Source organism: Ostrinia furnacalis, unplaced genomic scaffold (genome assembly GCF_004193835.3).
Source record: "Ostrinia furnacalis isolate ACB-3 unplaced genomic scaffold, ASM419383v2 OfSCF2841, whole genome shotgun sequence".
NCBI lineage: Eukaryota > Metazoa > Arthropoda > Insecta > Lepidoptera > Crambidae > Ostrinia > Ostrinia furnacalis.
The window spans coordinates 519-27,070 of record NW_021133080.1 but is presented as its reverse complement, the minus strand read 5'-3'; the positions used below and the strand labels follow the sequence as shown (position 1 = coordinate 27,070).

General features: G+C 37.6%; 1 protein-coding gene across 1 annotated transcript; it reads right to left on the bottom strand.

Moving 5' to 3' along the window:
* Positions 1-883: 883 nt before the first annotated feature.
* LOC114356647 (uncharacterized) lies at positions 884-24,318 on the bottom strand. The gene is made up of 4 exons (XM_028309933.1): positions 24,192-24,318; positions 22,369-22,510; positions 19,565-19,697; positions 884-1,021 (listed from the first exon to the last, which is right to left on the bottom strand). The coding sequence occupies exons 1-4, from the start codon at positions 24,283-24,285 to the stop codon at positions 899-901; spliced, it is 492 nt and encodes a 163-aa protein (XP_028165734.1). The 5' UTR covers positions 24,286-24,318; the 3' UTR covers positions 884-898.
* Between the last annotated feature and the right edge of the window lie 2,234 nt (positions 24,319-26,552).

The window sequence follows — 26,552 nt, the reverse complement described above, 5'->3', positions numbered from 1 at the left end:
CCTACCACAAAATGTCACAAACCACTGACAGATTTTAAAGTAAGCAACTAACTGGAATCAATTTTAACCACGGATTTTAATCGGTTCATTTATAATATTTAAACCCATCACAAGGAAAAAGTCTATGACTGAGATTGAATCCAATATTAAGCGTTGCTTAGTACCTAAATACGAAACGAAAATAAACGAGGAAATTAGTCAATACGGTAGGTTGTTGCCGAGTACCTACATTGACACCTTATGAGCCTTAAACACAGTGGTATTAATTAATAGGGACTACTTTGCCACAAAAATGTTTAGTCCAGTGTTTTTCAACCTGTGGGTCGCGAGTCGCGAGTCGCGGGGTCGCGACTCGCGACCCCCTGGGGGAGAGGTCGACAAAACTACCTCAGTAAAAAAACAGTACCTACTAAAGTTTAAAATCAAACTCAAAATCAAAAATATTTATTCAATTTAGACCACAAGTGGCACAAATTTAATTAAGCAAAAATGCATAAATGTTGCATGGATTGAAAAATTCGCNATTCGCTTCCTACAACACCTTTGTAACCTTAAAAAATGCATGAAAAAAAGCGAACGGTCGGGGGGTAGCAAAATATTTTTTCGTACTATGGGGGTCGCGTCATGAAAAAGGTTGAAAAACATTGGTTTAGTGTAATGTATTCTTGATTGTACATTGTCGTTTAAGTAGAGTCCATGCCCCAGAAGGGGGAGAGTGGCAAAGAGGGACAAATGGACGAAGTATAAAGAACTTGTAGAGAGTCAAGCGTTGCGCGCGGTGGAGTGCAATCTGCCCTAGGCAGCCGCAATTCCGCGCGCATCTCTCAAGATTCGGCCACAATAACCGCGAGGTTGGTATGGCCATGGGTGGTGGTGGGATTTGTACATTGTCAGTGCATCATACCTTATCAGCCTTGTCTGTGGGCGGGGACGCCGGCGGGCTCCGCGGGAGGCCGAGGTCTTCGTCGTCGTCGCTCGCGTCGCCGCGCCCGCGCCGCCGGACCGCCGCCACTAGCTCCGCCTGGTGGAGAGATAGGAAAACTTTAGTATTAGCAAACAAGAAGGAAACACTAGTTCTGCCTGGCATAAAAACTATAGAAGGGCTTAAGAACTTGTAAAACATAGGTAGAGGGTATCAAAAAAAGTATTTTTATGTTCTGCAAATAGGCTTATTTATAGCGCTTTTATATGTCCCAATGTAACTTATTACCACTGCTTCCGGACGACACAATGGACACTAGTTAATTGACATAAGAGCTATCAAAATGCAATTCGAGTTTGTACTATCGGCAACAGTGTTATAACTGCCCATTGCCAGTAATGTCATCTCGTTCTATCACAAAGAATCGCCATTTGATTAGAGCAAGAGCAAAAACGGAAATGGATAGCTAACAGTGTGGCCGTGTGTACAATGAAGACGACATTTTGACTCATGATTTATTTGAAGTCACTATAAATCGAATTTTACAGTAAATTGAAAGCTAACTCCGTTTAACGCTTCCCATAGTTGTACTTTTTGAATAAACATTTCCACGAAATAATATTCCTCGAATATTCCTCTATAAACTAAATTTTCAAATTCATTCATCAATACCGTATCTGAAGGAAGCTCTGTAGACTGTAGGTCTACATTATACATTCAATTACATCAAACAAGGACGGAAATGATAACAGATATCAACTGTCGCGTGCGCAGTTCCCTTCTCTATCAGTCAGCGTACTGACAAATTATTTATTTGATGTAATATTATTATCAAAACACTCATATGTTCTGGGAATTTTAATTGAATGGGCCTAGCTTTGTTATTTATCCTTAACATGACAGCAGAGTTTCAAGGTAATTGTGATCATCTGTTATTTCTGGTCATTAGTAATGATATATCACTAATGTCTGCTACTTATGCCTAAATTTAAAAATCATACAGTCTTAAACCATCCCAAGCAATGTCAAATTTTACTAATGTGCATACAAATCACATGTCAGAAGTTCAAAGTGGACATTTAACGAATGATCGTCAAGTCGTTTAAGTTGTCCAAAATACAAACTAATAAACCGGTACTGATTTTGCTTCAATGGATCAACAAAGTTCTCGCAGTCTAATCATAACCGTAATAACTTGTCACACACAGTAAACGCCAGAAATAAACAGGAAAAGTCTGTAATTAGCAAATATGGAGACGGCAATACAAATATAGAACTATACAACAAACCCATAATTGCGCGAGTTTTCCTTCGGTCACCCAACAGAACCTTCTCTTCCATGTTTGACTCATAAGTACTTCCACTTAAGCTCCACTTAGCACCACTTAACATTATCACATATCACAGCATCTAAACATTTCGTAGGTTATCAAAACTTTGGCGAAGTCTTTATTATCAAAAGCGTTCTTTCTAACAACATTAAATAAAATACAATTTTTAAACAAGATCTGATGCGTACGTACATGTAAGGCAAATGAAAGATGTAAAGAAGACACGTCTGCCAAATGGACTGGTAATGTCAATACTAAAATAAAACCATAGTAATGACTCAAATTATTGTTCACGAACCAGCAAACCGAGGTAAACAGAATGAATAATAAGGAGTGATAACAGGAGGAAGGCAACAAAACAACGACACTTTCCTGTCTACCTTTTTGTTGAAAAGGTTCAAATCAGGTATAAATAAATATAAATTTTACATTCAAAAATCGTGTGTCACTAAAGAGGTAACCTAATTATAATTTGAGATTCTTCCGGATTCTTTAAAACAATCTAAATGTATAATCAGACATTTAAAAAGAATGCCCATTAGAAAACGTAAATACCACTCACAAAGCGTGGGTAAGTCAAGGATAATAACCTGTCCTGCGAATGACTAATCAGTAACTAAAAATCACTTGAACAAGATTTTTGTTATCAAAGATAAAGATTAAGGAACAATGGGCCAATGAGGTTACCTTGCGGTACCCTTTCCAGAATTATTGTTATGGTAATTGAAAGCACAAAGTTTTTATCAGTTTGAGTTTACATAAAACCTGAAAGGATGTAAGCCAAAAAAAAAAGAATGCAAGATGACACAAATCCCAAATTCGTTCTGCATTTCGCGTGACCCACGTTATCAAAGGCGTTGCATAAATCATAACAATCGGTACATTTCCGATTTTGCAACGGCCGACAACAATGGGCGTTTATCAAACTATCTCATTGTTGCACCGAAACTTTTCTCATTTGCGACCGTTGCTTGGGATTGTTTAGAGTTTAGAGGATGTGAGCAGAAACACAGAAGAATTTCAATTGCCTTCGCGAAGATAACCCGGATTATCTCGCGTAGTTAAAATATTAAACACATCATTCGTTTGTTATGAGAAAGAGCTTTTTGCATACCAATTAATGTTGCGACCTGATAATAAAATATACATTCATTATAGTTTCGATATCGCATATTTTATTTCACAGACCACAATTATTGATTCACGAATATTTTTAGCATACATAATGAAGACAATGATGAATAACTTATAAATTGTTTTTTATAGATGTTCAAGCTACGTTAGCTTTAGCATAATCAATAGCTTTGAAAAACAGTTACGTGATTGTTGAGCGATAACTTTAGAAAATGGTTCAATGAATTCTATTAGAATTAGAAGTTATAAATAATCCGTTAATTATTCAGTATATTAAAACCTATCTAAACACTCCAATATAGCTGCAATAATATATTGTTTCCACGTAACTACAGGAACAAATAGGTTTTGGAATTACAAGAGGTATGCAATTATGTGTACATGTTTACCACTTTATNCACTTTATGTGTTTTCCTCTTCAAGATTTGTAAAACAAAAGTGATCTTGGAGCTTTTGCATTTAGGTCTATTGTTGCATGAGTTTTGTTGTTTTATTAGAGCATATTGGCATAATATTGGTTAATAATAGCGTGCTATCAAATGATCCATGCTCTGAGCCAGTGTTGCTGTTTAAACCGGATTTACTGAGGGAAAGATTGATGACTGTTAATTGAGGGGATACAACATCCCAGTGTCTAACGTGTTTCTTCTTTTCTTAGTATATTTATAAAATACAAACTTACCAAGAATATGTTTTAACTTTTAAGACTTTATGGAATTTTATGTAGTTACGATAGGATCAAAATAAAATATAATACGAATATACATAAAAAGCAACTTTGTTGGTGAAATTTAACACTTTCTATAAAGTAATATGGAAGCCAAGAGATTCCCCGTAAGGTTTACAAAAATAAAACAAAATATGACTCCAGTAGGATAAAAAAATCAAAAGTAAAAACTGACTACACTTGCAATATGCAATGGTATTACACAGGCAGTTCATGCACAGAACATGTCTAGGTAGTAATAAAAAAAGCAACTAAAAGTGCTTAACATTCTAAATTTTATCGCAAAATACATGAATTAGATATACAAATAAGTGTTGGATATAATGCAATATTTCGTGTCAGGGTTAATTAAAGCAAAACCACAGAATAAGTAATAGGCAAAACATTCAAATTATAATAAACAGTGATATATTTAATATAAAGGATGTAACAAGGCAATGCAACTGTGTCGATCAGTATCTTTGTGTTTTAGACTTTAGTAAGACATTCGACAAACACAATGTAATATTTTTTAAACTTAATTTTAAACATTTATAGGTGGTTAACCTTCCTATACCCGCGCGTTGGTCTCTCAGACCGACGAACTAATAGTTCGGAGTTTTTTCAAAAAGTATTAACTCTATGACTTTGCGGTTTTTAGTAGCTTCATGATTTGTGGCCTGCCATTGTTTAGTGTTGGGCGATCGCTGCTGCCAAGTGTACGTGTATCACTTTTTGCTGTTATTCGGTCTGTGAGACCGACGCGGGTATACGTGTATCTACTTCAGGTATGTTACTATTGTTTTATTTTACAATATTACTCAATAAAATGTATTGTCATAGTTTAGTGGCATTTCATATCAATTAAGTATTACTATATTTTATTATTATTAATTTGTTTTAGCCATTTTTGTCGTCATAATGAACGAAGAAAGGATAAAGGCGCTGTTAGAATGTGAAGATACGGACTCCAACTATGATGACCAGAGTGACAGTGATGAGGTCTAGGATGATTTTAGAAGTGCAAGAGAACAACACCGATACTGAGCAGGAGGGTGATTTGTCAGATGCAAAAAGTATTTTTGTCATTATACGAGCATGCAGTTATGGTATGTTCCGGTTATTATTCCACTGAAACCACTAGTGATATAAACTGTTTTGTTCTTTTATATTACTAAGGATACTTCCATTTATTATATTTTATTGTAATTTTTTAGGCTTCAAAAGAAAAAAAGTTTATTTTTGTTATTAAATTTAGGCTGATGTAAAAAATTTTTTATATTTTAAGTCTGATTTAATGGCTGATTAAATCAAAATATCTATAAATATAAAATTTGTTTTAATTGTTTTATGCAATTATAACCTTAACGTATAATTTAAAGCAAATTATAGTACAGTACAGTACACAATTATACTATAAAACACGAGCTCAACTTTCGGTCTGAGAGACCGTGCGCGGGTATATGTGTAATGCTTTTTGGCGCGGGTATACGAAGGTTAAATAGATTTTGATTAATTGTGTGTTGTAGTTACATAGGGCTTACTTTTCATAAATTGTACTCATATCATAAAATATGTCAAACAAAAATGCCTTCTACGATCTGTTTTACAAAACAACACTGAAATGAAAATTCAATTTCCATTATAGATTCTGTCCTATAAAATTAATCTAACTAAATATTGAACCAACCAAACAAAAGCCTAACGCCCGTATTCACAAACATTACTATGAGGTCTCACAGTGCGCGTGGACGCACAGAGTGACACACGAACCAATCACAGAGCTCTATTCAACGCTGTGCGTCATCGTTTGTGAATACGAGCGTTATTCTGAAACTAAATCGAGCTTCAAGCTTCGTAAGTCTATAGGCGCAAACTTTCAATCCTTAAACAGAAAGAGGCACAACACAGACGTAACCGAATGCAATTCTTATAGTTGTTACGACACGTTTGAATATGCAGATCCGTGGGCGACGGGAGTTGCAAAACCAAGTCGCATCTCACAGCTTATTAATGTACGATTTGAGATGGAATTTTCCTTTATTGGAGTTCAAAGTTGCTAAATTAAGCTTTAGGTTGGTTAAGAAAGTCCTCTTATTAATAAGCAAAGGAAAATTTTCGAGTAAGTAAGAACGTACCTATAAGTCAGAAATATTACTTTTAACACCTTTCCACATCCTCCTGCCTGGAGCTTAAATCTACTGCTTCTTTAGGACAATAAGGTAAGCCAGTGTTAAGAAGAAGTAGCATAAGAATTTAGTCAATTTTAATTGAAGTTTATTATTATGTGACAACATAATTATCCAGTTTGTACAGGCCAAGTTTCCTGATGTAAAAAAAAACATTTATCCAAGTCACTTTTCATATGACGATGAACTACGAGTTTTATTAAAGTATTTGTAATACCTACTTGTTAACATCTGGCAATATTGACGTTGAGTTGACAGCTCAATTTAATCCACTTAAAAGCTACACAGAATTAATTAAAAAAATATTACATTATTATGTTTATGACAGTTTTGTAACATTTAGTTTAATTTGAAAAACTACACACGGAAGTTTGCTATCGGATTTTGTAACACAAAAAATCGTAGAAAAACATATTTAATATATTGTGTTCATATTTTATTCATCAATAAGTGTACCAAAGTTGTAAACAAGATGAAACAACTGAGAAAATAAAAAAAACATAAACTGCGTAAAACAAAACTGCAAAAAGCTCTGGTGAACTTTGCCTTCGTTAAATTCTGTAGTAAAAACTTTTAGAACACAAAAACCCTACTTTATTCTAGAATTTGTTACAATTTACTCCCATTGATTCGACTATAAAACCCATGCCGGCCATAAAAGTGTGTAAACACCACAATTTATGTAATTTAGAACTCGTCCCGCACGTTTGTTGTATCTTCAATCCACTCCCGCCCACGACCCGCCAAATGTCGCAAGAACAAAACATAGCTTTATGTTCTTCTTTCCATAAATGGCGGGAAATATTGATGCTCTATGGAAGACAAAAGACTAGCGTGTGGCTATTGTTAGGTTAGGAGGAAATTTCATTTGTAGTTGTTTATTCATTTGTTTTATTTTCTGTGGACGTCACGTCGCATTCACATCTCGCCGCAAAATGCATCTAACAAATCATATTAGACGGCAGTGTGCCAGAAACTTCAGTATTTAGTAAGCTACTAGAATTGTTCGGTTTCAAGTATAGGCATAGGTATAGACATCATCATCATATCAGCCAATGCCATTTTAGTCCTGGATGAGCCAAAAAGCAGGATTCCCCGCTTTATTAATTAATCACTGTCACTTTAACATGTCACTAAAATATGTATACTTCAGCAAGACAGCCATACGAGTATACTATGTATTTACAATATCAATTTCAATACCATATATTTTTAGTTCCATATTCAATGTTCATATTCAATCTAATGTAACGAAAACTAGAATAAACTAAATTAAAAAAAATAGTTATCAAAACAATGCTAATTAGATTGTAGAGTGGTCACATTATTTCTAAAAAAAGACTAAGAAGTGAAACTGTAAATAGAGAGATCGTGGTATCCAAAGAAGCTATTATTTAATATACGCTGAATAGCTTTAGACTCTCTTTAATACAGCATCATCATGGCTCCTAATATTTACAATGAAATCTACACCAACATGATCGTTATTAGTGAATTCGAGTTCCGGCTTCCGTAAGAAATAATAAAAGATGTTGCTTAAAATCAAAGAAATAACTGTACGTAGTGTAACGGTGTAATTACACTCGTACCATTAATTGCATACAAGTTTGTTGTTTTTTCGTTCTCGCAGAACACTTTTACCGTTAGCAGCAGCCAACGTGCCATTTGATTGGTACTAAATGGTGTCTATACGATCAAAAGCTGCAGATCAATACTTTTACACCCATTTGAACTACTTATTTTGTACAATTATTCTATAAAATTCAGAGAATTATCGATCATACTTCTATGAAATGGATAGGATCCACTTAATATAGAAGATAACACTTTTAATATGAGCTAAATAAAATAATACACAGTCACTTAGAGGCTTCACTTACAACATAAACAAAAGAAGAAGAAAAAACATTACCAAAAAAACCTTAGTGGCCAGCAGCCAAGCCAAATTCCAAATCGACCGTATAGCACCAGTGAACGATCGCGCCATTTTCAATTTCAAAAACCGAACACACAAAAAAAAGAAAAATAACCGTCACTTGTTTTTAAAATAGAAAAAGCTCCGTACACACATTGCCTCTGAGATCAGCCAAAACACTGAATTTAATTGTTCGTACACACTGCTGGGAGAATTTTGGAAAGTCGACGTACCCAGCGCGACGGTACTGGGCATTGAATTTAATATATTGCGAGTGTAAGGCTGAGTGTGCACTCTCTGAGCACTTCCGTATAAAACATGTCGGATTTTGCAAATCACTCGATTGAGTCATTGTCGAGATTTAACGACGAAATCTGACATTTGGACGAGGAAGCTCTGGGAGATTATGGATTGATTTTGGAGTGATTGTTATGTAAATATAGAAAGGTGTTAATAATAAACGATATAAAGATTGGAAACAGTCGTTTGGCCTGACTGAAGAAAAGAGGGTAATGTTTTGTTTCTACATTCAATTTCAATTTGTAGAATAAAGAGCCAGATGTTTGTGTTATCTGTTTAGAACTTAATTGATTGTAGGTTTTGGCAAAATGATAAAAATGCACATGACAATGTTGAGTTTGACAAAATTGACAAAGGTGACTGAGTTTCTTCCGCCACCTCTTCTCAGCACTAGCCCTTATGTTGTCCCGAAGTGGTGGTAGGGCAAGCTATATTTGGGACATGTTTATGTGCCGTGGAAAGGGTCTATGTACTGAATAAACTATTTTTTTTTACATAAATATAGGGACCTCTCTTATAGTAGTAACTTAAAACTACTTATGGTTCTAATATAACAGTTACGCGTTTAATTACGCATTGTCGTCCATTGTTTACCCAGTTGCGGACAAAGTATCAAGATTCATCTCGAGTTACGTCCAATTTTCTTGCTCTACATATTTTTACATTCATAAGTCCAACGTTTATGAATTAAGAAAGTTCCGCCATTTTCATAAACATTTGACGCAATTAAAAGTCTAGGAATGATTGCTTTATTTGCACCTATTTATTGTATAATGGCTCAATTATCGTCATTAAATCGGTAAAGAATTGGTGTGAAATGACAATATTTATTTTTATTTATTTTATTTATTAGGACATCAATCACGCGTACATGGAAATTAATATTTTTCTTTTTTATATTACTAAATGCTAAACGAATGATTCCGGAAAAGAACCAAGTGTATATTTTTGATTAAAAAAAATAATAAATGTTTTGCAGACAATATTGATTTCTTAGTTTTATATTGCGACAGTTTTTTAACCTTTACTACTAACGTCATTACAATTTTTCTATACTTACAAGACTCTACATACTGTATTCATGGATTCACAAACTACACGGGTCACTGTATCAAAAATAGTGTATATCTGCCCTAATCTGCTTTACTTTCTAAGCAGATCTTTTATCAGATATGGCTTTATACCGTAATTATCAACATTTACATAAATACAACCTTTTTTAATAAGCCTCCTCGATAACTCGGCTTCTGGAGTAACCAATAATTACTAATACAGACCGCACATTATGTTACACTCTGTGTTCGAGGTAGAGCGTCTTGAATGCTTTTGGTGTTAAATGTTAATCTCTTTTTTGGAAACTAGATGGCACTGTTCTTACTTAGCTAGCTCGCGATATCAAAATTTATTTTTCTAAGTAGGTACCTAGTTTAGTCTGATTTTTTAATAAACTGTCTATGCTCTGGAACTGGCGTTTTGTTCTTTCTCAGCATACCCTCGGACACTGGTATCTTATGCAGTTGTAACAGTAGCTATTTTGCAAAAAGAATGTTTAAAGCCTGACTGTGTTGTGTACATTAATTTTTGAATTATTACGGTCTGTGGAACGACGGGCGAAAAACTCTTAAAAAAAAATCTAATGTAACTAACACATAGTAGTCCATAGTAGTAATTTAATATAATCTATTGCATTATTTAATTAATTTAAGACACGTCTAGACAGGCGTGGTAAATATTACTCACTAATTGAGTTTAGTGATTGATGACAGCACTCATTAGTAAGATAATTGGGGATATCATATAATTAAAAAATCTAGGTTTTTTGATACATTATGGGATGTTTTCGGTAGACAATCAAACGAAAAACTAGATCAACAAAAGTGCATTTATCTTAATTATTGCAATTATTGAATGTGAAAAGTTTTTTTTTTTTTAAAGTAATTTTAGGTCTAATTTTAATGTAAAGAGTGAGCAATAAATCGATCGTTATAAACTGGTTTGCTTTTTGGATAATGGCCGCAATTATTTCATGTGGAAAATAACAGGCTGGCAGGTAAAGAATAAGTGCCGCGAGTAATGGGAAAATCGTATAAAAATACAAGTATTATTATAGAGTGTAATATATTAAAATTCTGTATAAATACTTTGTATAGTCTTCGCATCTTAAATTAAAACATGTCCCAAACAAAGGTTGATCTATCACCAGAGGCCTTAGTGTGAGTTTACATGAAACGTCGTCACTAGTAAGCGCGTAAACAAAATGAAAATTTTAGTTCTTGAAAGTTTCCGCTAGGGGCGCTGTACAATCCGTCATACATTTAATGTCATTTTTTACACGCTCGCTACTGACGACACTAGGCCTCTGACCACTTGGAGAAAACATCGGTAGGTGCTGAGAACTGACGGAATAAACTCTGCTAGAACTATGTAAGTGCGAATCTAAACTCAATAATAGATTCATTGGTCTGAATTTCGAAATGAAACTAATCACAAGCTTAATTTATGTTTGAATTTTAATCGAGTTTGGATTTTGGAGAGTTTATTTCACATGTTTGAAATAAATAAATTATTCAAGTTCTAAGCATGGCTTCAGGACTGAAGTCTGAAACACGCACAAACCTCGAACTACGTCTGTAAGTTTTAGGCTGATAATATTATTGAATTCAATTTAAAACACGTAGGAACTGATCCGAAAACAAAAATTTTAATATTGTAGCCGACTTAATAACACCGCGGCACCGTCAGGTAAACAAGTCACAAAATGTCTAATCCCAATAAATTGACTGACGTTACATTTGGAGCGTTATAAATAAACTTCATGAAACCTAAACCTTTTTTAGCCTACATCAATCATGTAGCCATAATATAGAACCTAACTAAGATATTAAATACCGATCGAGTAAAGGGCAGGAGGCGTGGCGTTGGTGAACCTCCTCGGCCAACATGCATCGGCTACTAATCGAGCGAATTGATGACTCACTCGCATACAGTCTGCGGTATTAAATAACACCGAAATTGAAGTATTATGAGAGCCCTTTGCCCAGTAAGGCTGGGTTGCACCATCTTACTATACTTTTATAAAACTTTTACTGATGGAAAATATCTCGGGTCTCAGTTATGAAATGTTTTAAATAATACTCGTACATTTTAATTTCATCGTAAATTCTCGCAGCATCACAACATGCCTATGTATTACTTCTTTCTTTCTATTACGTTATTCCAAAGCTAAGAGCTTTACTGATTGCTTAAATATTGGTCATCAAAGAGTCAAGTCCCTGACTGTACTTCACAGTTCAGTTATTAACTAATTTGAACACTTAGCAAATGACTAATTGTTGTGACTCAATACAGGGGATATAAAAACTGATACTGTAATAGACTGTGATTAAATGTTACAAGTAAAACTCTATAGAGTTCACAGATCAAAGTCTACACAAATAATGACCAGCCTATTGTCACTTCATTATAATCCGGTGTGCTATATGGAAGAATGTTTCGCATCTGACGGATCATCATCATCATCATCATTTACTTAATTATTCATCATGTAATTTAGCCTCTACTACAGGGGCCCGATGCCCTCTAATTTAACAGAGGCATTGGAGGATTTTTTCCTGCGCTCGCAAGATGGGTTAGGGAGGCCTGATATTCGCATTGTCCCTAAGACTAGGCGCAGACCACCGATTTGAAGTTGGCCGATAGTTGTGCCCGATTTTAAATTGTATGAAGAATCGGCCAAATCAAATCGGTGTAATGTGCGGACTTCCATACATGCCCATACTGATCAACTGCCCGACTAAGCTATCGGCTGGGACTATTCCTACCTCACGTTCCCACCACTGCAACTCCTGTGTAGCCAGGATCTACAGCTTGACCGCCATAAAAACCCAACCAATGAAGGTCAAGGTTGTCCCGGGGGAAAGTTAAACTGTCATTGGACCCGCAACGAAATTAATCAGAAGAACATAGGACGAAAAATCGATGGTCTGCGCCTAGGCCAAGTCTTTTACGACATCCACATGAAGAGTGGGGATCTATCCATAGTCGGATAGCCGTGTATTAATCGTGTTTACTAATTATTTCAGCGAAACGAATTACTTCCATTATTTCCATAGCCGTGCCCACTAAGCTGCATCGGTGAAATCACATGAGCGCATCGGGTAATGTTACTGACGTAATAATTATCTCTTGCAACTTAGGATAATAAAAGCCAATAGAGAGCAACAACCGGTTGCATTTATTTATTTATTTATATTACTAGCTTTTGCTTGCGGTTTCACCCGCGTAAAATTTAGTTTGTTATAGTTCGTCATAAATTATAGCCAATATGTTATTCTGGGTTATCAAAAATAATACTGTAAAGTTTCATCAAAATCCGTTCAGCAGTTTTTGCGTAAAAGAGTAACAAACATCCAGACATCCAACTTTCGCATTTATAATATTAGTAGGATGAAGACCGGGGTTTACTTAGGTATATGTATTATTTCCACTGTCAGAAGAGGTTCGAACGATTCTTCACGTTGAACAAAGTTTGATTGAAACAGGCTAAATTTTAAATTAAATATACAATGTAAATTATGGAAAACCTTGGGGGAAGCCTGTCCAGCAGTGGACGTCATTTGGCTGAAACGTTGATACAATGTTACAGCTCAACTGATTACGAGACAAATTCAGTTCTTCACTCGATTGGATTTTTGTAGTTCTGGCTACAGAGCAGTGACAGTGGTAGGAATAGCCCAGTAAGTTTTTTAACTAAGGTATTCACAAATAGCAGGAAGGCGCTGGACGCAGGCCGCTACCAATCGATCAACATGGAAATCATTGGGGGAGGCCTATGTTTAGCAGTGGACGTCCTATGGCTGAAATGATGATGACGATTTACAAATATCTTGTGATCGGTCAACATTAAAATAGGCTGAAACGTGCTAGTATACTTTTAGTAAGGGGAAATAAGAATAACTAGACTGTTTTTAGAGAGGTGAGATGGCAAGGCAATTGATGAGTCATAAGTTACAATCTGATATTAAAATGAAGAACGAAGACGTAACACTGACCAAGTGAAGGTTGCGTGTTGTCGTAGAGAGAGAGTTCACGAGTTAAAAATATTATGTTGGTAAAAATCGAAAATAAAAAATAAAACTAGAAGCATCTTTGGTTGCTTGAGGATCAAGTAAAATCAATAGGATCAAGTAAAGTCAATACTAGGTGTAAGTTGAAACAGATGAAGATCCTAAAGGAGAATGACTATCAATAAATTGTTCTTCGATTAGAACAACACAAACAAAGACACGTGAAATCACATAACTTAACTGCCAAAATCGTCCTATCTCTTGCATAAAGACATGACGAAACCTCATACCAAATCACTTCGATGAAAATACCAATATGTTAGTCAAAGCTGCATGTGACATTTCGATACTGGTTCACTGAAGGTCATCTTTGATCTATTATAATAAACTCTACACAAGATTATTTAAACTTGACGAACTTTAAATTCGCAAACGAAACCAATAAAATGTTAAACAAGCAATAAACGTTTTAATATAAACTCGACACACAAAAAGAGGTTATCAGACGAAAAAAGAGAGCTTTTAAGCACTATTAAGCGCCGGATACTGAATCATCCAATAAAGGCACAACATTCACAATGCAACTTTGTTATTTACATGATTATAAAGACTTCGCCAAAAGAAACGTAAACAAACTTTTTGGTTTTTAACACTGGCCACTTCACTCCGGCGCCGTTTCAATTTAAAATCGAACGCGAATTTGAATTTGAATTTGAAAAATCGAACGTTTGACGCGCGGTCCAGCAGTCACTCGCGCGCTGCGACTGCATGATTCATGCGATCTCCGCGGATAGAAGGAAAATAAGCAGCAAAAAACCGGTCAAGTGTGAGTATATTTGGAATTAAATATTCCGTAGGACTTGGTAAGTTGTTGGGTTCATTCAACCTTTTAATAGTCTACTGATGCTTTTGTTTGACTGAGAAGACTGAGTCATGAATTTATTGATGAAAAATACTAGCACGTGTGTGGGTAGTCAAAAGAAGACCTATCTAATTATTCGGCATTTTATTAAAAAATATATTAATTTCTTTCTTTAGTTAAAAACGCGCTGAAAATTCACACAAAATTAAGTACCTAGAAAAATTGGCGAGAAATCAAATCCCAAATAATGATCATCAACTACACGAGGTTAGTAAGTTGAAGTGTTCTTAAAGTTTCAAGTACGAAACCTACTGAATTTTATGACCAATCGCTTGCCTGTGGATCTCTGAAAACAGAGTAAGCCACACCAAGCTACAAACCACAATGAGAGAAGGGTCAGTGTGCTCAATCACCGCTGGGCGAGAATTAATTCGTTTGTTTTGGTTTCGCCTGAACGGAATGTTCGCATGCGGATGTCTATCAAAGGATTGTCTATTACTCATTCCCACCACTGTAACTTCTGAGTAGACAGAATATACAGTATCCAAATGGGTAGCCAGCATACACATAGATACCGCGATCAGATCGTAATATTGAAAAAATATCAAGATTCACGGCTCGTAGAAAAAATAAAATTCGTTACATTCAATTTAGAGATCTTATAAAAAAGACATCGAAATGTCATAATGTGCCAAACATTTTATTTTGTCTACTGTAGGAAGGTAATGATACATGTCTGGCGAATCAAGTTAACTGATGATAGTTACTCGTAAATAGATCATTTCCACATAATTTGCTCCTCCACTTGCTTTTTCTTTATAAGTTATTTTAAGCTTATTAGCTAATAATGTAATTTTGTTTATTGTAATTTCTTTTATGTGTAAAAAGCAATAAACTTTTTTTTATTTATTTATTTATAATTCCAAGTGTGTTATTGTATTGTGTACGCTTAGCGGTTAACCTTCCGATTCCTTACATCATTTAGGATTTCAACGATCATTCAACAAATGGACATAGTTTGTAGCGAGCCTACTGCAACTCCACGCGTTTGCCACACTGTGACCACGAGAGCAGAACCGGAATGGGCAACGGTGGTTCAGCGGCGCACGCGCACCGCGCTATCGAATTTCGCTACACGTTTGAGACTAAAGTTTTTGCGGTGGCCATTACAACGCTTCCCTGGCATGTGCATGCCTGAAAATGATTGGCAGTGAAAATGGAATGCGAAAGTGGAGCATAATTTAAGTAATTATGTTTGGATTTAGGTTTAAGGTAAGTGAGATGACTGCGAATTTCGCGGATTGGAAAATTACTCAAAGACAAAGCTTTTTTATTCACTACCACCAGTTCGGGTTAACATATGGGCTGGTGCTGGTTATATGCTAACTTTTAATATTTATAATTAGTAATAATTACTTGACCCTGTCCGATGCTTCATGGATCGTATCACAGAAAAAATACTTTAGCAAAAATACCGCAATCAAACTGTATTTCTTGCCAAAAACATAAGAAAATGTTGAGTTTTCATATCACTGACTATGAGAACCTTCTTTAGGGAATTTAACTCCCATTTTTCCCTTCTTCATAGCCTATGTGATAGTTTATTTTCCCAAATTCAATCTACTTATTTCCAAAATTCATCAAAATTAGTAGTAGAGACAGCAAACTACAGGTTAAGAAACACTGCTCTAAAGTAATAAATTAAGTGATTGCTAATATGATGCGACAAGATTAATTAATTATGTATTCAGATCGGCTCATGAAGAATAAGCGGTTGTTTGTTAAGGTGTTAAGCAAAAACGGCTATCAAAGATTTTAAATGAAGTTGAGAAATAAATAATAATACAGAGATGTCAAAACTATTAAGAAAATACAAAGAAAATGGAAATAATAACTTTTGAATTGCCACTATTACTAAAAGGGTGGCAATTTTAAACAACATTCAACTACAATACCATCACTTACCATCAGGTGATCCGTTTGCTCGTTTGCCTCGTATCACATAAAAAAAAAAAAAAAAGAAAGAGCTCCAATAAAATTGATCGCGGATGCCAAGACCTTCTGTGGTATATTCATCATCATCATCATCAAATCATTTACACCCGTATTCACAAACTATACTTGCTTAAGTGAAGCAGCAAATCGAACGCACAGCGTTGAATAGAGCTCTGTGATTGGTTCCAAAAGTTGTTTTCAAAAGTTGGCCCAAAAGATAAGGAGACATGTAAAGTGCCCCGTAAGGGCTACCTTTTCTTTTTTTATTATTTACATTTTGACGTTCATAAGTGCCACTTGTGGTCTAAAAACTGAATAAATATTTTTGATTTTGTTCGTGTGTCACCCTGTGCGTCCACGCGCATCATAGTAATGTTGTGAAGACGACACCATGTAACTAACCAGAAACAAATGGAGGATTTGTTCTACAAGCTGGCTTTCTTCCATAGTTGATTTTACGACATTCACTGTAAGAGTGGGGGTGGTCCTATACTATTCTGCCTGTTTGTTAACATCCTGAGAATCAATTATTTGCAGAATCGGTTATATGTGTTTCCATAATCAAAGAATTCGCATTTGTAAAGAAAAATTATAAAAAAATCTTGATTTTCATACAAACACTCCAGAGAGAAAGCTCCAAAAGTATAAAGTCATCTTCTTTGTAGAGAGCAAGAGTACAAAAAGATTCATACCATTGAATATTCAAAATTACTTGAATATACGAGTTTTGATTTTAGCAAGTCATCTGAGTATTTACGAGATATTTTCTTAAGCCAAATAAGTACATAGATACCAATATGTATTACAAATGCACACGTGACATCAAGCATTTCACTCCTGCATAATAGTCGGATTAAAATAAAAAAACAACATAAGTATTAATAAAACCTACTTAAATTCAGACTACGAAAGAAAGTGACCTAACTCAAATTAGGCTGTTAGGCTCATATTTTTTCAGCCGATTTTATTCAAAAAACTGTTAAAAAGGCTGTAAGCCATAGCGCTACAGTGACCCAAGAAATAAATTGTTTTTCAAATATGGCATGACAATAAAGTATATTTGCTTAAAAGAAATAAAAAAACATTAATTTAGTTCTTAACGATCTGTGTTAATTAATTTTTACAGCTTTTGTCTATTTATTGTGGAGCTATATTTAATGATTTCATCATGGCTTTACATTAAACATATCCTTGCTTGAAAAGGAAGTCCAATTTTAGTCGCAAGGTCCTTTTGTGCCCTTCAGACGGTTTCAAGTGTTAATTAAGTCTTGATTGGGTGAATCACTTGTATTAAAAGTATAGTATTGTAGGTATTTTTATTTTGAACTAACTGATGCCCGCAGTTTTATTAGCTTAAAAACTTAAAGACTAAGAGCTAGAATTACAGTTTATTGAATATACAGAAAAAGCCACCGTAAAAGTTAGACTTACGTTATACCATAAAATCTGATTTTTATGTACAAATATTTGGGCAATAATTAGAAGTATTTTCCCCAACAGCCAGACAGTTTTGACAGTTCCAACTCCTTGCCAGACAGTTTTTTAGGGTAGCTCCCAAAGCCACGATGACCCAAACTTCATAATTCACCAACATTATATCCTATATTGAGAGCATACGCTGACAAACTTTCAGCTTTTATAAAATGACGTAGGTCTGGCGTTCACTAGCTCTTCGTCTATTAATCAACCTATGTTTGAGCACGTCCCCTCTAGGGGATTTCTAAAACTACAAAACATTTTTTGTTGATATTGATGGAAAAGCACTGAACGGATTTTGATGAAACTTTAGAATATACATCATAATTACATAAATAATGTAGGTTTTAGTTTATAATGAAAACGTGAATTGGCCTACTGAATTTCTCGAGGGTGAACAAAACTGTTTTCATATTTATTAACCCCTTTGAACCAGTCTCACTAAACGTAAACACAGTAGATCTTAAAGCAGAAGTTCACGTACGAAATTGTAGATGGCGTTATAGCTTTAACGTAGTAGTATCACTGCGTAGCGCTAGATGGCGCGTGCAGTCTTTGAAACTTGGAAACCTACTAAATACTTTCAAGAAATTTTGTTTACAATTATATTATGAGTTACGCGTCTTCAAGGCCTTAGAAGTGTCCCAATTGTGTAATAACAAAACTAAGTTTACAACAAGCTCAAATCGCCGTATCTTACCTAGTTTTAAAGGGTTTTAAATGCTCACGACTCGATTGGCGTGACGACAAAGCATACCTACGTCCCGGCCGCGCCACTTTATTTGCTTAATTTCCTATAAACTGTAATAAGACATTTTTTGCGACTGTGTACTAAAACGACATTTTATAGACAATTATTCTGCCAAATTTCATAGCGATTGCTTTAGTGGCGTAACATAATTTCATAGTAGAGGTGGTAGAACCAGAGCTTCTCCTTTTACGACACGATAAAATTGCTTAGGCTATTCAAGTTGTTGTTAAAAATCCTAATATTATCATCAATCGTAATTTAATCTGTCGAGTCTTTTTGTCATACTTCGTAAATCTTACTGGATTATACTAGAGTAAGGTTGTTAGAAGTAGGTTCATCATGGGTTCATCTTGACGTCGCGTCGATGGAGTCGAAGTAATCAAACTAGCGTTCATAGAATCTCGATTCGGTATTTAGATGCCAACGCAGTGTTGGGCTATTGTCGCTTCATGTGTCGCAGTGGAAAACGCAATCCATGGATGCTATGCTCTTCGTTGTATAGTACAAAATGCAATCTTGTGCTGTTTTGATGTTTCTATCACTCTTCTCATCAGAGATTTTACAGATTGTACTCACCCGACCTCATAAAGGTAGCAAGAAGGCGCTAGACGCAGGTCGCTACCAACCGGTCAACATGGTAATTAATGGGGGAGGCCTATGGCTGAAAAGATGATGATGAGTCACCCGATCTTCTTTTTCTTGTCGTGTCGACAACAAACCTAAACAGCGTCGGCCCAAAACTCCACCACAAGAATGGCGTTGTCAGTAGCCTTCATTAATTCTTCCTGCGTGCAGTTGTTTGGGCACGCAGGGCACGACATCATGTGCTTCATCGACTGGGGAACAAAACCACACCTGCACTCTAACCTGCGTCCGAAGTCTATTTAAAGACTTCCAGATAGGCCAGGGGAACTCACCCGGTGTGAAGTGGCGACGTGGCCGAGCCCGTGCGCCGGCGTCGGCCGCTCGTCGCTTGACTCGTCGCCCGAGCGCTCGCCCGTGAACACCGAGTCGTGCGATACCGACAGCCCGCTGCCGTACACTCCCTCTCTAAAACAAAAGAGTAACATTAATAATATAACATTAATAATATTATACAGTGTGTGGCAGTGGTCTATCAATGCCACGAGCTGTCGGCCACAACGATAGCCATAGGGGCAAAAAGTTCTGGCGTCTAAGGACCGAATCACGTAAGCAGACCCATTCTGTGTTCCGGCAATCTAGTAAAGGTCGCGGGAAACATCTGAATGCTAGCAGCGCAAAACCGTTGAGTTGAAGAAATCCTTAGGGAAGCCTTTATCCAGCAGCAAAAATGGTAATGGTACTGAGATAGAAGAAGATAAAACGCGGGTGTTCGTAATGCTAGAGTTTCCTTGAGTGACTCAAGGATCACACAAGAGCATTTTTACACCTTATACAACACGGTCAAGTAAGCCCATTTATTTTGCTATCGTACTGTTTATGTACTGTTATATTATGAATTAACGCTACCACAGAAGTACGAGAAGGCACGTACCAACTAATTTGCATGCTCGTATAATCTATTATTGGTTAGCAAGTCCATTCGTAATCTTATTTAAGCTTTTGAAAAGGTTATCGAAGTAGGTACTCGAACCAAAGTTTTACTACTATTCTGACTGTGATTACTCTATTAGTTTCTCAATTAGAATATAGAGCCAATAAATTAAACGGTGAGTCAGCGAATGCAAATCCAGCCACTCCAGAGCACTCAAACCCATCGGCTGCGCACTCATGATGATTCACGAGAATTAAGGCTGATTGAGGCAATAAGCAGTATCTTAATAATAGCTGTCGAACATCTGCTTCGGCTGATGCAGTTTATTAATAGATCGTGATTGAATTGCTCTTCGATATGATTATTGATTTATGTTTATTAAATTGTAACGCGAACGTGAGACTAAAAGGGAGCTATGTTCTCAGAATAAGCTTTGCCAATCAAACCGAGCAGAAAATTGCTCCTAATGGGAGTCGAACCCTGTGTCTGAGGTGTTCTTATAGTACAAACGAAGCCCTATCATCTATTTCTTTCTTCGCATGGTGGTCGGAGTCCAGCAATTCCTGGTGGAGCTAAAGTTCACTCAGTATCTGAGACAGGTGGTCTTACCACGAGACCATAGAGGTTTTTAAGATTGACAGAACGTGTTCATCATTAGACCGTAGTGGCGACCATAAGAGGTTAGATAAGACAGAGCTAGCCAGGCGCTGAGTCCAACTCTCTGGGAATGGAACCTTGAGTCTGAGATAGAAGAAGCCCTGGCACTCACTTCCTTCTCGAATGGCGGTTGACATCTAGCTACCTGATGGAGCTCAGGATTAGGACTCGTAACTAGGACAGGTGGGTCTTACTACTAGACCTCAGTGACGGTTAGAAGGAGCCAGCTTCATTCATGTGTCTGAGCAAGAGACAGTTTACTACAGCACCATAGAAGGTTTAATAAGATGGTCGTGATAGAGCTAGCCAGGCGGTCTCAAAACCTGCCCTGGGCATAGAACCCTGTGTCTGAAACATGCGCCGCAGCCCTCGCAGGAACCTGAGACCTCTGAGTCTAAGATGATGGATGGCGGTTTTACCATTGACTCAAAGACGCTTCATTCATGAACAAGAGACACTAGACTACACAGCAGCGACCATAGAAGGTTAAATAAGATGGTGATGATAAAGCTAGCCAGGCGGACCCAAACCAAACGGAGCAAAATTTTCCGACTGCGAAGTGAGTCCTGTGTCTGAGGTGGTCGAAGGATTCCTGTCAACTTACTTTCTCCTCGCATGGCGGTCTGCGTCCAGCAGCTCGCTGGTGGAGCTGCTCTTGGGGTCGGGTGAGGCTGCGCGCGCGCCGCTACCGTACTCCTCCGACGCTTGAGCTTGGGGCCTCTGTGTCTTATACCGGTGGTCTTACGAAACCACAGCACCTTTCCTAGAAAGATCCCTATCACTCACTTTCTCCTGGCACGGCGGTCTGCGTCCAACAACTCACTGGTAGAGCTGCTCTTGTGGTCGGGCGAGGCTGCTCGAGCGCCGCTACCGTACTCCTCCGACGCTTGAGCTTGGGGCCTCTGTGTCTTATACCGGTGGTCTTACGAGACCACAGCACCTTTCCTAGAAAGAGCCCTATCACTCACTTTCTCTTCGCATGGCGGTCTGCGTCCAGCAGCTCGCTGGTGGAGCTGCTCTTGGGGTCGGGCGAAGCTGCGCGCGCGCCGCTTGAACAAGCGACGAAAGACTATAGAATACTCACTTTCTCCTGGCATGGCGGTCTGCGTCCAGCAGCTCGCTGGTGGAGCTGCTCTTGGGGTCGGGCGAAGCTGCGCGCGCGCCGCTTGAACAAGCGACGAAAGACTATAGAATACTCACTTTCTCCTGGCATGGCGGTCTGCGTCCAGCAGCTCGCTGGTGGAGCTGCTCTTGGGGTCGGGCGAAGCTGCGCGCGCGCCGCTTGAACAAGCGACGAAAGACTATAGAATACTCACTTTCTCCTGGCATGGCGGTCTGCGTCCAGCAGCTCGCTGGTGGAGCTGCTCTTGGGGTCGGGCGAAGCTGCGCGCGCGCCGCTTGAACAAGCGACGAAAGACTATAGAATACTCACTTTCTCCTGGCATGGCGGTCTGCGTCCAGCAGCTCGCTGGTGGAGCTGCTCTTGGGGTCGGGCGAAGCTGCGCGCGCGCCGCTTGAACAAGCGACGAAAGACTATAGAATACTCACTTTCTCCTGGCATGGCGGTCTGCGTCCAGCAGCTCGCTGGTGGAGCTGCTCTTGGGGTCGGGCGAAGCCGCGCGCGCGCCACTCCCGCGCCGCTTGAACATGCGCCGCAGTCCGCGCAGGAACCTGCCTGTGCGCCCTTCGCCTGGAATAACAACGTTTGGGAGGTTAATAACTGTAGCAAAATCAATTAATTTATGGTTGAGGTTAAACAAAAATTCTCTCAAATTAGCCACACAGTCAATTAAGCTGTTTTTGTTTTTCAGAAACAAATTGTTTTGCCATTCGTCATCATCACGTATGACTCGGAGCATATAATGCACTTTAATCAAAGACTAGAAACCCATTCTGATATCATAGTATCATACGAAGACCATACAGTCAGTCAGGTAGATTCTATCCGTTTTTTAGGTGTACAAATTGACAAGAAATTGAATTGGAAAAATCATACTGATGAACTATGTAAGAAAATTAGTACGTTAGCTTATGCACTTCATAGATTGTCTACTGTAGTTAACACGGATGCGCTGCTTACTGCTTACTACGGGTTAGTCGAATCTCATTTAAGATACGGCATAATTTTTTGGGGTAACTCGACCAACAAGGAAATAATATTTAAAATTCAAAAACGATGCCTACGCGCTATGTTTGGACTTCAAATCACTGATAGCTGTAAACCAATGTTTGTTAAGCATAAGATTCTGACACTTCCGTCTCTGTACATCATTGAAACAGCCTTATTTGTTAAAAGCAATCCCCATCTATTTCCTCGAATGTCTGATGTAATTGTACGTAATCGCCGCGGTGGGGACCGTCTTTGCTTACATTTGGCCAAAACCACATTATTAAATAAAAGTATTATCTGTATGGCACCAAAAATATATAATAAAATCCCAGAAAACTTGAAACAATTACATAATGTTATGTTTAAAAAGAAACTTAAACATTTTCTAATTGACAAGGCCTATTATACTGTACAAGACTTCTTGAGTGACAAAATTTGATTAATTTAAATATAATTTTACTTTTATTATCAATTATCAGATGTACCTATTGTTATTATGAATTTTAATGTATTATTGACATTCTTACTTGACATATCATTTACATGCCAATATCTTGGTAAAACATGTTGTATCACCTGTTAAAACTGTAAGACCAAATCATGTTGCTCTGTAATATGTTTTCACACATGTTTATGTAAATAAATATCTTTATCTTTATCTTTATCGGAAGATAGACAGAGCACTCAAATTCAACTAACACCTAATTCCAGACATTGTGAGTTAATAATTTTAATTAATTGCAAGTTGCAACAATTTTTTTTTTCAACTCTATCTTCACTTTTTCTTTGTTCACTACAATCCGCTGCTATCCAGAGTATTCAGGAACATCGCTATCGCTGTCATTAGCAGCGCAGGACCAGGCAGTCGTTATGGAAATCATTGTAAAATACCTTTGTCCAACAGTGTACGTCTTTTGTTTATTTTGTAATCAATGTTGGAACTTACGTCCATATTCTCAAACATTACTATGTGGTCTCACAGTGCGCGTGGATGCACAGAGTGACACACGAACCAATCACAGAGCTCTATTCAACGCTGTGCGTTCGATTTGCTACTTCACATAAGAAAACATCGTTTGTGCCTTAGTCCGTATGGGCGTTAGTTTTGTTAGTATTTTTTTGGCTTATTCCACTATTCCCCATTGACAATCCCCGTCAACAGGGATTAATGAACTTTTTAGTTCATAATTCCCAATTGTAATTGTCAACGGGGAATAGTGGAATAAGCCTTTTTTTTTGTTGTAATAAAGTGTCCACGTACCATGGTTGTGCGGCTCGCTGTGCGGCGGTCGGTAGGGCGGCTCCAGGGAGCCCTCGCGCACGCACGACATGAGCCCGGCGCCGCCGCCCGACATCCGCCCACCGCGCCTGGAAACCAAATAACACGTAGTTAGTCAGGGTTAGCCATGGACATGTTGACACGTACCGGAAAACGCAGCGTGAGACGTCCACCCACAAGGTGGACCGACGACCTGTAGGCCTAAGATGCGCGCCGTGATAACTTTTCGACCTCAAAATGTATGGGCTAAATCGATAAAATGGCATGATAACTGTAAAGGTAGCAGGAAGGCGCTGGATGCAGGCCGCTACCAACCGTGCGATGTGGAAGTCATTGGGTGAGGCCTATATTCAGCAGTGGACGTCCTATGGCTGAAATGATGATGATGTAGACACGAACGTAGGAGTAGGGAAACCTATTGGATTTCAAGAAAGCTCAAAAAGATGGTTGGTCGCCTTTTTATGCTAAGAAGATGAACAATTAATGAACATACTGAAAACCAGTCGATATGGATACGTGCTGTTTAATATTTTTAGTACTCAGCAAACTTACCTACATTAATCAGCTTTTAGAAAGCTGTATTCCCCTACTGCTGGAGCCTATTAGAAACTTGTTTGCCAAATAAAACGATCTCGAATAGGGACATTATCTGGATGAAGTCCCTCTAATTTGTTAGAAAGGAACCGACTAGTTATTTTTAGTGACTTTGTTTTGGTGTAGTCTCCCTTTGCGACATGATGACCCTAAATTTCTAAAGCGAGTTAAGAGTTCATAGCATCATAGCTCCTAAATCCTAACCCATCAATCTATCTAGCCAGACACCCCTGATTGGATATTCCACGTATGCTCACTTGACGCGATGTTAATATTAAATTCCACCTAGACCAGTGACTAATGTAGATCGCTACTGATCGCTAGTGCACAGTATACATTCAGCCAGAAAGTCACATCGCAATTACTCAGCGAAAACAGATGCATACTAATCCATGATCATACAATGCGAACATAAATTCGTTCGTTATCTTTGTACGTTCGTGAATTCACGAATTCACGTAAATTCGTGGAACGTGGTATTGATTTAATTTTGCAAAAGGGGATCGTTGTGTTGTGTTGAACAGGGAAAGAACGTATGTGCTTTCCACGTACCACGTTGAGTAAATTGTATAAACTGATTTATTTTCTTGAACGTAAGATACAGCTTTCTCGTATAACATACTAACTCTTGAGTTGGGCAGAAACTTTAGATTATTGACAGAGACACAATAGGCCAGTGGGGGGGGGGGGGCGAACACAGTAGTTATCAGTTAACAGCATTGTTGTGTTCCGGCAGTTAAGAGATAAGATAGCCAGTTCCTCTGTGGTTGAGGATTCCGAGTGAAGCTCGCTTCCACCTTCAACCTGATCATCACTTACCATCAGGTGAGATACAGGCCAAGAGCTTCCTCTTTGTGGTTAAATAAAAAGTAACAAAAGCATAAGGATTCCCAAAGTGACTTTAAGACGACTATTTTTATTATATTAGATAATGGGGCTAGCTGGCGCTTATTATAAAAAAATGTTTCGTGACTGTGCAACGGTAAAGCCTGGTCCGTGAGCACGTATAATTTTGTCCAATGACTCCAAGCTACCCCTCCTTATCGCTCGCGCGTAATTATGTTGCTATCGCGCTCGCACACTCACTGCGGGCGCCCGTCGCACAGTCGCGAGCCCAGAATGCGATACTAAACCTACTTACTGAAACTAATTCACCTTTACTATGCCTAACGGTAGTTGGCTAATGAATTAACTCCGCACTACTAATCATATTACGCTATCGTAATTTAGCTTGCTGCGAATCTGAGGTGGCTTTTCGGAAGCTCAACAAGTTTGAAACCCGAATTTTGAGTTGCTCAAGACTAACTTACATAGATTAAAGTTTGTGGTCGATGGCAGTTTAATATTTAATGCATTCTTGAGTGTACCTACCTACAGGACACTTGACTAATATTATGCTACATAGTAGGTACTTGAACGTGGTTTCATGAATATGGGCCTATCTCTAATTAAATCACAATTAATAAAATCGTTTCTAACAAGTAAAGTTGGAGTAACTTTTAATCAAAAAAACTATTGGTTTGCAGACGGCGGCGGATCAAGTTATACACTGTGGTCTTTTATATTGATGTAATAGAGCTTATAGAGCATCCTTTAAAGCGATATAAAAGGCCCACTTAGGCTTAGTACTTATTGCAGCAGCAAAAATATACATGGTGATAAATTGGATTTGTCTCACATTTGGAGAATGTAGTATGTACCATAAATAGTTGTACTTTAAAAGGATGCCAATGATTTAAATTTCACCCT

What these genes read in the sequence shown, in the direction of transcription:
- LOC114356647 (XM_028309933.1), bottom strand. Translation starts at nt 24,285, where the DNA reads ATGTCGGGCGGCGGCGCCGGGCTCATGTCGTGCGTGCGCGAGGGCTCC. An exon ending in GACCGCCATGCCAGGAGAAA is followed by an intron (nt 19,698 to 22,368) that starts GTGAGTATTCTA and finishes CTTTTGTTTTAG; the next exon opens with AGAGGGAGTGTACGGCAGCG. An exon ending in ACGTCGCCACTTCACACCGG is followed by an intron (nt 1,022 to 19,564) that starts GTGAGTTCCCCT and finishes TCTCTCCACCAG; the next exon opens with GCGGAGCTAGTGGCGGCGGT.